Below are 14,512 nucleotides of genomic sequence, written 5' to 3' on the forward strand. Positions count from 1 at the left end.
TTATTGAATGTTTCTTTTGGGTAAATATGACTAAATGAACATTTTAAAATTCCTTGTTGGAATACTACATTGATTATGTACTCTGTTAATTAATGCAGCATTGTCGATGTGGCTATTTCAAGTCTTTTGTGTTACACAACATGCACACTTCACAGCATGCTTACCATGTGCGTTAAATAACCATAAGTAATAAGTAACCTAGCCTCAATGTGACCTTTTGCTGAGGTTACTATATTTTTGTACCAAAAGGATAAAACCAGGTTTTTCACCTGTTTTTGTGAGTTTTTTGTGTTTGTCAGATTGTATTTTGCATAAACAAATATACCAAGCATGAGCTCAAACTGCAGTTTCCCATTTTCCCAGGAACAAAACCATCAAAGTAAAAGAAAAAAAAAAATTAAGTGAAGAATTTGCATGCAAACAACTTTACTATTATTAAATTGGAGATTATTTCCAAGGGAGTTGCATTTCAGATCGATGATTATGATCCTTTAGGGTTCTTATGAAAGTAGTTTAAAAACTGGCAGGCTTAAAGCACAGTTATGTAAAATCAACTAAATGAGTTTATGACTTTTCATTGTTTCTGTTATGTTGTAAAACCTGTTACTGAGTTAGTGGAGGAAGGTCTCCATGCTCAAAGCAGATGATCATGTTTCTTGCCAACCTGATCAGTGCACCAGAATCAGGTGGCCTGGATGGTGAGTCCAAACACCATGCCAGGCCAAGGCAGGTCTCCTGTTACTGGATCTCTGAAAAGATGGAAGACGTCTGACCGAGGCTGATAGCACTCTGCGCTGATGTTTCCAGTGACTGAGGGGATTGCAGTCCAGTAGAGGTCCTGGAACATCTCATAGCCCCCCACTTCAGCAAAAGCTGAAGGTGTGTTGAAATTTTAACTAGTTTGCACTTTTACTTTTTATCAGAAATGTAGTATTGAAGCCAAGAGCTGCAAGTGAAATGATGAACAAAGAAAACATTATATTACCAAAACATTATATTACCAAAAACCCATGAGAATAAAGGATCCAGTGAGCATTATGACGGTCTGTAAAGTGTCACTGCAGCCAGTCCACCTGAGGTACAAAGTGGAAACGAAATCTGATTCAAATTCAAATATTCCCAATAAAGATAACAAGCTGGTGTATTTTTATGTAACTGTTCTTTTATCACTTATCTTGCAAAACGTATATTCAGCTGTGAATTCATGATTGCTGAACATGTTGTGGCTTGTGTACAGCCTTGAAAGGAATACAAACTCTGTTACGGTGTTATTTACATAGATAAGAACTATTAGATTCTTATTTTATGAGAGAAACATTTATATCAGAGACAGTGTACAGTGCAGTTATCGCCAGTAGAGCAATAACGACAACATAGATATTTAGCCAAGAGCCTGCTGGATGAAAATGGCACCAGAGAAAATATCGGCCTGAAACAAACAGAAACAAAATGGTAGGTGAAGAAGTTTTTCCTTTTCTTCAAACTGAAGGTCTTTTGAGGCAGTCACATAATCTTACAGAGATCTGAGTGAAGACATACAAGAGGGAGAGCACAGAATGATAGATGCGAATGCGCTTTCCTCCGAACCTCTTCTTCAGGTATTCAGGCATGGTAATCACCTAGACAAATATAAAAATGATACTTTGCCTTTTCAAGGCTCAATAATTGATAGTTAGTGAGATCTGGTCTCCGTCTTCTTCTTTACCCCTGCCTTGATGCAGATTGGTACAAAGACCCATCCCAGAATTACAACAAGAATAAGTGCCTGAAACACACAAAACAAGTTTCCAGCTTTAATTTTAGTTTCTGCAAACCACATCTACTATTAACTCACAGGCTATGAGTTTATTTTTTATGCTAACACACTTAAACAATTACTCACATTCCATTCAAATCCAGCAATAGCTATCCCAAAAGCTGCTGCGGTTCCGACAAGGCCTACAAAGTGGACGCTGCCGATGTTACTGGCAAAGAGGGGAGGTTCCAATCTATAGACAGTTTAGAAAAATTTAATATTTTACAATAACTGAAAATTTCATTTAACACCATAGATTGTTATTTAAGGAAACACTGCTGATGAACAGTACAGTGGAGTAACTTGAGTCACCTTGCTTTTTACAATCTCTTCTCAAAGGAAGTCGAAGGGTTAACTTTTCTTTGTCATCTTGAGTCCTGAGTTTTTACTAATATAAAACATGTTTATTGGTTGTGTTTTACTCTGAACATTGTCTAAAAAGATTGTGGTACAATAGTGTAAAATAGGCAAATAGCTTTTAACCTTTCCTTCACCCTATTATAATGGGATTTAACGCTCTAGATAAACAACCATTTTTAGCTGTCTGTTAATAATTAGTTTCTGGGATGATCGGGGACAGAGAGCAATAAAAGAAATGCAAGTCCTTTTATAGCTTCTAATCCACGTATCTTATGCAGACAGGAGATGCTGGAAAATTTCCACATATGAGACTAAATCATACGACCAGCAATGCAGATTATAGATTGTTCAGACATGGTCGACTGAGATGAAAAAAAAGGAGCCCATGATACATCGTTTTGTTGTCATAATTGGTAATTGTTGAAAGCCCAAATGCAGGATGGAGGTAGACTGAGGTTTACATGAAACTAATATTGTTTGAACGTTTTTGTGGCATTTCATGGTGCGTCGGCGTAAGAGTAAAATATTTCTAAATAGTAAATGGTAAATTATATATTTTCATTTAGTAGAATGTACTTTTATATAGTAAAAGTCATATATAGTATAGATGTACAAATATAGTTGTAAATTGGTAAATTCCTGTGTAAAGTAGTAATGGTTTAGTCCTCAACAGCAGAGATTATTTAAGGCTCCCATTGCGCGTTTGTGTGTTCTTGATGCTGTTAGACTTCTCAGGCATTGTCCTAAACTGTGCTAACAGCAAACAAATAACGCTTTCTTGCTTCCACCATACTCTTCCACACCCTTGTCACACTGGTGCAACAACAAACCTCAGTGAAGTACTGAAGTTATGATTCTGGAGAAATTTAGTACATATTGAGGATTCATGTGATTCAGGGACACATCTGAAAGTTGGAGAACACCAACCCTTGAGGAGTGGAGTTGCAGATCCATGGCATATAAAATAAAAATCAAGTTAAGGTGAGTTTATTTGAGTAGGATATTTCAAAAAATAAGACAATTAGGAGTGTTTTACCTGATAGAAACATAAAACAGGAGTATGTAGTAGGTGCATAATAAAATAAAAGAAAGTAAAGATAAGTTGGACTAAACAGACTGTAATCAATGACGTTTCAGATAACGTTATTAATAGAAGAGTCAAAGGCAACTAAATAAATATAAACTTGACTATAAAAAATGGATTTTTTTTACGTTTGTACACCTCACGTTTATTTCTCTTTTGAATTTATTAGCTTTTTCCAAATGTTTTCTGCAAATCTCGAGATAACTGGAAATGACATATTTTTTCTTAACCTCTAACATGTTCATAATTTGTCATAACACACATCAGCACAGCAGATAACCATCATATGATCAGTTAAAATAATTTGTAGCTACTAGAGGATTAGGTGTAGATAAATACCTGGAAAAAGTACACATTGAGGCAGTTGTGGATTGTCTATGTTTCAACTGTATATGACCAAATATTGACATTATTTTTTTTTTAAATAATAATTGTTGTAACAGTTCCTTTTTACATTATATAATGTTTTTTAAAAAATTCTCCATCTATAATAAAACATTCATTAATAGTACAGATACTGGTGTCATTCAGTTAATCAGAGATTAAGTTATAGAACCAAGATCACTATGTGAATATGAAAATGAGAAAAAATACAAAGTGTTGAATTTATACTTTAAGTTTAATTTTTCTAATGTCAGTGGAAATATATCTTGCCCTTTTATGATTAGATTTAAACCATTTAAAGTTCCCCACGGACAGTAATTTACTTTTCAGAACACTAGGTGGAAGCAAAGTAAGCGTTTTATTGCTTTGAGTATTTCCTAACCCTTTCTAACTGAATTATTTTTATTTCATAAACACATGCATAGTGCATACAAAAGAAGCGATTGCATTCATGGACTTTGAACAAATAAATCGACAAAACAGCTGGGATTTATTGAGGCAGCACAGCTGTACTTCCTGAGCACATTTCATTCGTCCTTCAGTGGTTAAATATTACAGTTTTTTTCCAGATTTTTTTTTTTGTGTTATGCTGTTTGTATTTTATTAAACCTTCATTCAGGGTCCAGTGTTACATAATCCCATCATATATAACCTTCAGCGTTCTCGACAATAAAAAAGCATTTATATATTCATTGATAAACATCTTGAGCACTTTTTAAAAATAATCACAATTAAGAGTACATGTGCATTTTTTAAACAAAATTTTAATCTCAGTGCAATGTTGAACAAAAACGGTGTAAATGTGCTCTCTTTTTAAGAAAATAAACAGGAGCCAACTTGGAGCTCATTATAATTTATGAGCTTTTCTCAAGTACAGTCCAACTCTTTTGAACAAAACCAACAACAAAAACAAACATTAAGATGTGCAGTCATCTGGGAATATCTACAAATTTACAATAATTTTATATAATATGTAAATAGAGAAGGCAATTGAGAAAGACTTTATGCTGGCCTCTATGTGCCTTACGGAGATCAGGACCACACACACACACACACACCGCCAGACTGGGTTGGTCCTATTTCTTTTAAGAAAAAAAGTTCCAAGCAGTGAGGGGTAACACTTGTCAGTCTTCTGTGAAAGTTTACTGTATGATGTTGGAAAGGACAACGTCAGACATCGTCTCCTTTCCAACGTCCCAACATCCTTTTTGCAGATGATGTGGGACTGTTGGTGTCTTCAAGCCATGGCCTTCATTGTGGACTGGAGTGGTTGTCAGTCGAGTGTTAGGCAGCCTCTTTTCTTAATCTAAGACTGTTGTTTTACACTGGACAGGGTGAACTGAATTTTTAAGGTGAAGAAACCTCAAACACACAATTTCAAACCCTTTGCGGTCGATGATCTAAACATATGTAGCTTGCTTGAGGTGCTCTCCTGGTTCATACTCAAATGTTCCTCTGGTCTGTCATGCCAAAGAAAGGGCTGAACCTAAAAAGTTCTTGATTTACCAGTCAGCCTAAATTTGAGCCCTCATCTATGACCAACATGTACAAATTATGACAGAAAGAACAACAGAATTTGGGTACCTTAGATTGTCAAAGTCACTCTCTGAAATAAAAAACAAGCTCTGTCTCCAGAGATAATTACTTGTCAAAAGTAGACAACTGAAATTGTTCAACCATCTGATCAAGAGTCTTCCTTGCAGGTCTTTCAAGCACATCAAACAGGAACGGGAAGGATGTTATAACAAATGTTTGAGTATTACAATTATATCCTTTTAACAAGTTTTATGTGTATGATATAACTTGATTCACTGGTTTACTAAAGATGACAAATACAGTAAAAACGCTATTTTGTCTTGTGTGGCATCAGTACTGACCTTACAATGCAGGCTAAAATATACAGAGTTCAGAGATTTGAAAGTACCCTAGGTTGTATCAGAGAGTTACAGGCAAATTGATATTTTGGTCATATTTTATACCATGCTTACTGCTGTTACTAAAAAATATATTATATTTAGTAGTATTTAATGCTGAGTTTGTCTAACCAAAGTATCCATGAAAGAACACAGCCACAGCCAGAAGAATGATGGCGTTTGCATTAACAACGTTCCTCCAGAGAGGTTCTTCTGTTGTATCTGTGAGCTTTCTCTTCATCTCTGCCTTCTCCTCTTCAGTCATTTTTGGTGCTTTTGTCTTCTCCAATCCACAGAAGCACATTACTGCTTTCTTGCAGAATCCTGGTTCCTCCTCAGGTTCTGGAATAAAGGTTGAAACGTTTTTTTTTGTTTGTTTGTTTGTTTTTTTAAATCAGAAAAGAAAAAAAAAATAAAGGAATAGACTATTTACATTTTTCAAACATGTCTAAACAAAATTCAGGAAAGACATTATTTCCAGAGCTTAAAAAACCCTGCGATTTAAAAACCAACAATATTTTATACATAAATTTAACTTATCATCACCTTCCATTTTCTTTTCATCCTCCTCATCGTTAACCCAGTCATCCTGTTCGAGGTCGACTCTCTCCTCAGTGCTGTCCCTCAGACTCCAACACAGTCTATGCAACTGAAAAAATAAAAAATACATTATATGTAGAAATTTTATAACTGCATACAGTACAGACCAAATGTTTGGACACACCTTCTCATTGTATTCAATGAGAAGGTGTGTCCAAACGTTTGGTCTGTACTGTATACTCCATTTGTTTTTCTGTTTTTGATCAGATTGAATAATAACAATGATAGATATGTTATCTGTGTGACATAAGCCAAAATATCAGTATCAACCACAAAACAAAAGCGAAAGACATTGTGAAGATGCTGCTCGAAATTGATGACAAGTCCTATGACAAGACATTACTCCAAAAACAATATAAATATTCAAGTAAATATAATTCCTTGAATTATAATTAGACAGTATATGTCTAAAATTATAATAAATTGTAAATTTTTCATTAAATAATATGGCTATGGGAGTTATTTTTCAAGTCAGCAATCACCGATAGATCAAAACCGGCTTTATCTTGCTTCGGTCACTTACATGCTTATCGTCGATGGGTTTGGTTATGAGAGAAACTCCAACTATAACGATGCAGGTGATAGTAAACAGGATGAGCCCAAAGTACAGGTAGTGCACTCCACATATGATAGCAGGACAATCACTAGGGCTAACACAGTTCCCTGTCCCATAGGCAAACTCAGTGATCATCCTAGTCAGACCTACAATCAGACCAACGATGAGTCCATAAAAGGCACCCTTCCAAGAAAAATAGAGAAAAAATAAAGTTAGGAGGATCACATTTGGAAAATAAGACAAGAAATAGTACAAGCTTCTGTTTGAGGTTTGACATGAAAAAATAAATATTGCTGTTGTTTGGGAATGATAAATTGTAGTTGCTCAGTGAATTTCCATAAAATTAAGTTGATTTTATTTGCGTCGAATATTGTTTCATTCAATATTCTGCTAAAAGGTATTGTGAATATCAAACACACTTGGATTAAATAAACTGCTTGTTACCAGCCTATTGCAGAGCTGAATGAAAGTGAGGGAATTCAGACATTTTGGAGCAGAGATGCATCTAAAAGTTGCAGGATGGTAGCCTTTGATGACTGGATTTGGGGACCCCTGGTTTAGATTATTCCACATCTATTTATCATAATGTCATAGAATAGCATTTGTGCTCTGATTTAGCAAAATATTGTAAGCTGGTTCCAAATAAGTCTCAAAATTCCCAAGACAAAGTTTATTATCAACAATAACTTTTCTAAATCAGAAGTAAACTCACAGCTTCATTGACCCTCTTGCAAAAGATGGCGAGAAGGAAGACAGCAGAAATAGGTGGAGCTAGATAGCTGATGATTGATTGGATGTAGTCAAAGAGCTGACCACTCTGGGCTGACTGCACCACTGGGATCCAAGCTATGCTCACACCAATGAGGAACACAATAAACACCCTGCACAGTTGAGAACAAACACACAGTTATCATAGATGTCACAAATACAAACAGTATTCAAATTAAACACAAACTAAAACAGTTTTACCTGCCAGCAATCATCAGTTCCCTCTCTTTGGCACGAGAACGGACCTTAGTGTAAATGTCCATGGTGAAGAGAGTACTAGCACTGTTAAATATTGAAGTGAGGGAGCTCATTAGAGAGGCCAACATCACAGCCAGCATCAAACCCCTCAGACCTGCAACAGAGTTAGTAGGTCATGCAAAAATAAAATTAATAGAGAAAGTAAAAATTTAAATCTGCTCACCGTTTGGCATAAGATCTATGACCAATTTGGGATAAGCAATGTTTGTGCATGCCACGTTAGAGCCACAGTATTTCTGACATTCTTCTGGGTCCACACATGCCACCACATCTGGATTAAGTTAAAATTAAAGAGACGTTAGTTAGGTATGTGTACCCTATAGAGGGCATTTCTGACAGCAGGTTTGCATTATTCCAAACAAGTTAAGAGACTTCAAAACCTCACAGACCTGGATAGAGGATCCTGCTTATCATCCCAGGAAAGACCATGAGAAACATGGGCAACAGCTTCAAGTAACCACACAAAATGCAACCTGCTTTAACATGAGAGAGATTCTTGGCTGAGAGGCAACGCTGGACAATCACCTAGAGAAAAAGATCCAGCTTTTGTCGTAAGTGCAAAAGATTACAAGCATCAAATGCATTTACAATAAATGTCCTTAGTGCTGCAACTAAAGCAAAACCCATTTTAAGTAATATATTGTGGCTCTGCAATGAATGAATGAGGGGACCGACCAACATTCTTGGTGGTTATAAATCACAATCCCTCACTTTAACTTTTACAATCAGTTCAAAGTAAAAATAGGATGCAAAGTTAAGCCAACTTTACATTATCAAATCAAGTTTGCAAAATATGTGTGGAGGATTTTCTTGACTATCAGCTGGCAACCTCTGACCAGCTCAGTAATTCTGTCTTAAAAAGGTAAGATAAAAAGAGTGTGAACAAATGAACTTTCAGATTTTATGGCCTTTTATAGTTTGTGGTATGCAGTAAAACCAGTTACTGAGTCAGAGGAAGTAAAACTTTCATACAGTCAAAGTGGTGATCATTACCAACCTGATCAGTGCACCAGTACCAGATTGTCTGAACGGTGAGTCCAAATATCAGGGCAGGCCAGGGCAGGTCTCCATTTATTGGATCCCTGAAAAGGTGGAAGGCGTCTTCCCGAGGCTGGTAGCACTCTGCGCTGATGTTACCGGTGATTAAGGGAACTGAAGTCATGTACCTGTCCATCATATTTTCATAGCCTCCCACTTTGTTGAAAGCTGAGGATGTGTGAAAGTTAGACCGAGGTTTATACTTCAGGTTCTCAATAATATGACAATAAAATAAATGTGGGGACAAAGTAAAATTTTAAATAATGATTAGTATTTATTACCAAAACCCATGAGAATGAAGGATCCAATAAGCATGATGATGGTCTGTAAGGTGTCTGTGTACATCACTGCAGCCAGTCCACCTGAGATAAAACATGACGTTAGAAACCTGTAATGTTTTTCAGAGTACTATTTGAGAGATTTTATTTTTATGGAGATGTTCTTTAACCGCTTGTCTTTTAAAAGATAGATTCAGTTGCATTACGTAGTGCAAATCAGCAACTGAGAACCATTTTAGTCTATTAATGTCTCACAGACACCTTTAGAGAGATAAGCATAAACTAGACAGGTAAGACAAGGGAGTTAGGTTAATGTGACTGTTTTTAGATCTCTGCAGTTCATGTGGCCTTGAGAAGACTTTCCCCTCCTTCATGTGCAATTTTGCTTCGATAAGACTTCTTTGTTGGCTAAGTTTATGAGAAAGATGATGATGATCCATAAAAAGAAAGTGAATTTCTTCCTGAGGATGCACCTGTGACGGTGTATAGCGCAGTAATTGCCAGTAGAGCAATAACAGCAACGTAGATGTTCAGTCCAAGAGCCAGCTGGATGAAAATGGCACCAGAGAACATGTCGGCCTGGGAGGAGACAGACACAACATTTGACTTTGATTGTATTTCATTGTTGAAAACAGGAAGGTTTTAGTCAACAGCTACACAAACTTACAGAGATCTTAGTGAAAGCGTACAGCAAGAGGGAGAGCACGGAGAGATAAATACGAATACGCTGTCCTCCGAACCTCTTCTTCAGATACTCGGGCATGGTGACCACCTAGATACACAGATAGTGATGATACTTTGCTTCTTAAAGGCTCAAAGTTTGGTAATCATGGCACTTTTAATGTAAATAGAAAATACACTCACGTGCCAATGTATTAGGTATGCATCTATGCAACAGTAACTCAAAAACCAACTTGTAGATACAACAGATATATGTAGAGATTCTAGATATAACAAGGTATCTAGAATACGTTCTTTGAACACACAAAATGTCAGTTCTTGAAGCACGTGGGCTACAACAACATTGGAACACCCTGAGCACCACTGCTGACTGCTAATTACTAGATATTGAGACTACATTTTACACACAGACACCAAAATATGAAAATAATACTTTGGAAAAATGCTGCCTTGTCTGACTAATCTTGATATTCAACATGAACATTCAGATAGTATGGGTCCCTTATGACTTCTATTGGACTAGCTGTGGAGGATATTTTCTTGGTAGACTATTGGTCCCCTTAAATGCCACAGTTTATCTGAGCATTGTGGCCTTTATGACTACAATATAACCGTCTTCTGAAGGCTACTTCCAGCAGGATAGTGCAAAATGTTACACAGCTCAAATGAAGTTAAGCTGGTTTCAGATTCACATAAACTGCATGATGGAACTATATCACTTTAGACCAACACCAAGGAGGAATACTTCAGACAACCTTTTTGATCTATGCCAAAACAAAAATCATGAAGGCAAATGTTGCTCTAACCCATAATTATCAAGGCTTTCCAAACAAAGTGTTCATAGCTTACCCCTGCTTTGATGTAGATTGGTACAAACAGCCATCCTAGAATGACCATAAGAACAAGAGCCTGCAACACACAGAAATACAAGAAACATTGAATACATTAGAACAAGATTTTTTTTACTTTACTTTTACAAATCGAAACCTGTAAACCTTAAGGTCCCGTCTGAGGGTGAACTTCTGTGCTTGTGTTAGTGACAGAAGGATTACTCACGTTCCATTCAAATCCACAAATGGCAATGCCAGCGGCAGCAGCAGTACCAGCAATCCCTACAAAGTGGACGCTGCCAATGTTGCTAGCAAAGAGTGAGGCCCCGATCTGTGGAGAACATCAAAGAAAAATACATTGAAAAACAATGTACTGAAGAGAAAGTGTGAGATAAATTGGAGAGAACAATGTGTTATACATCTATAAAAGGAACTAACAATAACTAAATAGACAAACATTTATTTTTAATGCACACAACACAAAAATAAATTACATTTTTAGAATTAGATATTGCATCATGCTGCATCTTATTGTTATCAATGTGCACACTAGTAGAACTCAAATAGTTTTCTGTACTGACTTTATGAATCATAACAAAGATCTAATTCTTACAGTTAGGTGAGACTAGATGCAGAAGAACAGATTTTAAGAGCACTTTTCTCATTGCAACAGTTAAAAGTAGGTTTGATGATGTTATAGTAAGTTTTCGGGATAATCATCCTTCTTACCACTGAGTAAAGAGAGTAAAAACCTTTCTTTGGGAACGGTGGAAACATTAAATCCATTTTAAAATCTGTGTTGGAAATCCGACAAGTGTATGCAGTAGTGGTTTCTGCATGAATGACTCTTGGGTAAGAGACTCATTCTGCTGGTTCACTAACAACTAAAATGCAAGATTTTGGAGCATGATACAAAGTCCCACTGGAAAGAACATAATCTAATCCCAATATTCTGAACCAACACAAAGAGGTGGCATTTATCAATTAACTGCATGACAAAATTTTTAGGCAAAACTGATTGATAGGTTATACTTTATTGTCTTGTGCTTGAAGGCCTCTCTTTCTCCTACCTCCCTGTGCAACACAGCCTGGTTGTCAGGCAACCATGCAGCCTGGTTGCCTGACAACGTACCTTTAAAAGCTGTTAAAACAGTAAATAAACTGATTTATGAGAATGTTGCAATCTGATTGACAAAGAAAATTATTATTCTTCAGTAAGGTTCATGCTGTTTGCACAGAAAAAGAAAAAGTAGGGTTCATCATTTCCCTTTACTCAGTTTGGAAAAAAATATATATCAACATTTACATTCATATTTACCTGTTAAAAAGCTAATTTTGCATCATATCTGTTTTTACCAAACAGTGAAACCACAGACTGAATATTGCCAATGAGAAGATATTCCTATTTTGTATTAGCCTTAACTTTACAAGAACATGGATTCCTTTAGTTTCATGACTATGTATAAATAATCTGACTGGGATTTTATCCAGTAAGAGTAAACAGAGTGGTTTAGGGAGTTGTTCTGTTCATCTCAGGCTGCAGATTACTAAATAAACAACCCAGTAAGGATCAGATACTTACTAACTATACCATTGGCAGGCATAATTAAAAAAAAGCACTTTGTCTGTACAGATCTAATTTTAATCTTATCATGTGTTAAGATACCCACCGGCCACCACACCATACTCCTCCCTGCAAGGAAGAAGCCACCCACAGTGGATCGATTGGTGCGGACCATAGCCTGCAGCAAGAAAGCAGAATATCTTAGGCAATCCATAAATCTGAGCAAGAGATGCCTAAGCTCCAGTTAAAATCAAATTGCTTCACAAAACTCTACGTATCTCAAGTACCTTGCCTCCAGATGAAAGCATGTAAAAATTCTCTGATCTGACAAACACTTTTACTGTATCAGGATGCTAAGTTAGATTCTGAGTTTACAAAACGTCTGTCCACAGCTTAGAGAGATTTGTTATACTAATCTCTCTAGGATAGATAAAGTAAGTCTGATATGTAACACTCATTAATGTAGTTAAGGTGTAGACAAGAATAACTCTAAAGGTTTCTTTGAACTTAAATAAAATTGTAGAAAAGCCACATAAAATTATAACAAAAACCCAAGCATGAATACTTTACAAAACTCACCCATACTCCCACAGCCAGGACAACCACAAAGTAAGCAACAATAACGGAGATGTCTGCTGCATTATTGAGAGCCGATGCAGGTGATTGATTTTCCGTGTTTCTTATGATGCGGGAAAATCCAAAATAATCCCAAGACATTTTGCTCAGCGTGGGTGTGCAATAAAGGAGAGCTACTGGAGTCTGTCCTCAGTGACTGCAACATGTGCACAACACTTACCTTTATATCTTTTGTGTTTGTGTGTGTGACAGAAAGAGGGAGGGATAATTGATAATGAGTTTATGTGTGTTTTCTGTTCTGCACAAAGAATGAATGTCACCTAAAAGTGAAGCTCCAGTTTTTCATCTTTTTGCTGTTGAGTCTTTCATAAGTTTGTTTGGTGCAGTTTTAATATAAATATAAGGAAAATACATAAAACATGACATATTCTATGTATTTAGTTGGGCTTTTAGATTAAATTCATAACAAGTTAATAACCTTTTATGTTTTTTTATTGTTATTTATCAAACAGATTAATCGATTAAACATATTTGCATAATGCTCCACTTTCTGGTCTTTATATGAAAATCAATTGCCCCACTATAGATCCTACAAAATTCAGCTGCAAGAATGTTGACAGGGGCAAGTAAGAAGTTTCATATCACTCTGACTATGAAGTTGCTTCACTGACTACTTGTACTCTTTAAATAGATTCTTTTTTTTTTTCTTTGCTAGTTTTAATGCAAACTATTGATCTACAAAATCAATAGTAGATCAATAGTTCTTTACAATCTGTCTGGACTTCTAAGGTCTTCAGAGAAAAGTAATCTGTTCGTACATGTGGTGAAAACTAAAACAGATGCGGAGGCATCATTAATTAATTACGACTCTCTCCTTTGTAGTAGTCTGTCTGAGCACCTGAGGGCAGCTTAGAGCGTTGATGTTTCTGAAAGCAAACTAGAAACCAAAGCTTTGAAGCATGTTTTCTTCTTTTTTATTGATTGAGTTTTTGCAGCTCAGGAATTCAAGTTTTTGTTTTAGTCTAACTCTCTATAAAATTTTAACTCTGTTTTTCTGTACTTGAATAATTATATTGTCATATTGTTTCGGGTGCCTTAAATATTATAGAACTTTTTTTTAAAGAGTTGGTAGCATTTGTAGACTTTATTTACAAGTAGCTTGACAGGAAGCAGTGCAGAGAAACGATAGCCTCTGTATGAGGTGATCCACCACTGAGACATTTTTTAAATTTATTTTTTTATTTTTATGTGCCTCGTGGTTAACAATTTTCTATTGTTGTATGTAATTTCAGATTTATTCTGTTACTGTTTTGTCATTCACAACTCAGATTCGATTTGCTCAGATTTTCTATGACCTTTTATTCTAGTTGACTTATGGTTATTATTCTATTTCTTTTTCTTTTGTCTGTTTTGTTATTGATTCCTGTTTGCATGCTTGTTCTTTTGTGTTACACTTGTAAAGCTCTCTGTGTTGTTGAATGTATAAAATTTTATCTATGAATTTAATGAATCTGTTGATTGATAAGTATAATTTTTTCTGTTAGAAACGAGCTTGGCTGCAGCTATAATGCCCAATCAAAAGCAGTTAAATTACCTGACCTTGATTAAATGTAAATTTTCTTTATATCAAATGAAATTATAAGGAGGTATAGTAAATAATTACTTTGATCTTGACAAACCGAGATGGAGAATAAATCTAACAATTTATTGAACTGAGACTTTTACTGTCCATCTCCTAAAACCTTAGAGATAATGTACTGAAAAATGCTTAAAATGTTTTAAACATTTTTGCAGCTTAATTAACACAAAGTTGCATGGTTTCTGTCA

At 35.7% G+C, this 14,512-nt stretch overlaps 1 protein-coding gene and 1 pseudogene across 1 annotated transcript; both read right to left on the reverse strand.

Moving 5' to 3' along the window:
* Positions 1-682: 682 nt before the first annotated feature.
* LOC102231264 lies at positions 683-4,801 on the reverse strand (annotated as a pseudogene).
* On the reverse strand, positions 4,095-12,878 carry LOC102227885 (sodium/glucose cotransporter 1-like). Its single transcript, XM_005810022.3, has 15 exons — positions 12,689-12,878; positions 12,216-12,287; positions 10,772-10,876; positions 10,565-10,624; positions 9,702-9,806; positions 9,508-9,613; positions 9,038-9,118; positions 8,716-8,924; positions 8,108-8,243; positions 7,882-7,989; positions 7,662-7,812; positions 7,405-7,573; positions 6,660-6,875; positions 6,083-6,185; positions 4,095-5,878 (listed from the first exon to the last, which is right to left on the reverse strand). Exons 1-15 carry the CDS (start codon positions 12,824-12,826, stop codon positions 5,664-5,666), a joined length of 1,974 nt encoding a protein of 657 aa, XP_005810079.2. The 5' UTR covers positions 12,827-12,878; the 3' UTR covers positions 4,095-5,663.
* Positions 12,879-14,512: the final 1,634 nt, after the last annotated feature.

The sequence above is a fragment of the Xiphophorus maculatus genome, chromosome 8, assembly GCF_002775205.1.
Source record: "Xiphophorus maculatus strain JP 163 A chromosome 8, X_maculatus-5.0-male, whole genome shotgun sequence".
NCBI classification, from domain to species: Eukaryota; Metazoa; Chordata; class Actinopteri; order Cyprinodontiformes; family Poeciliidae; genus Xiphophorus; species Xiphophorus maculatus.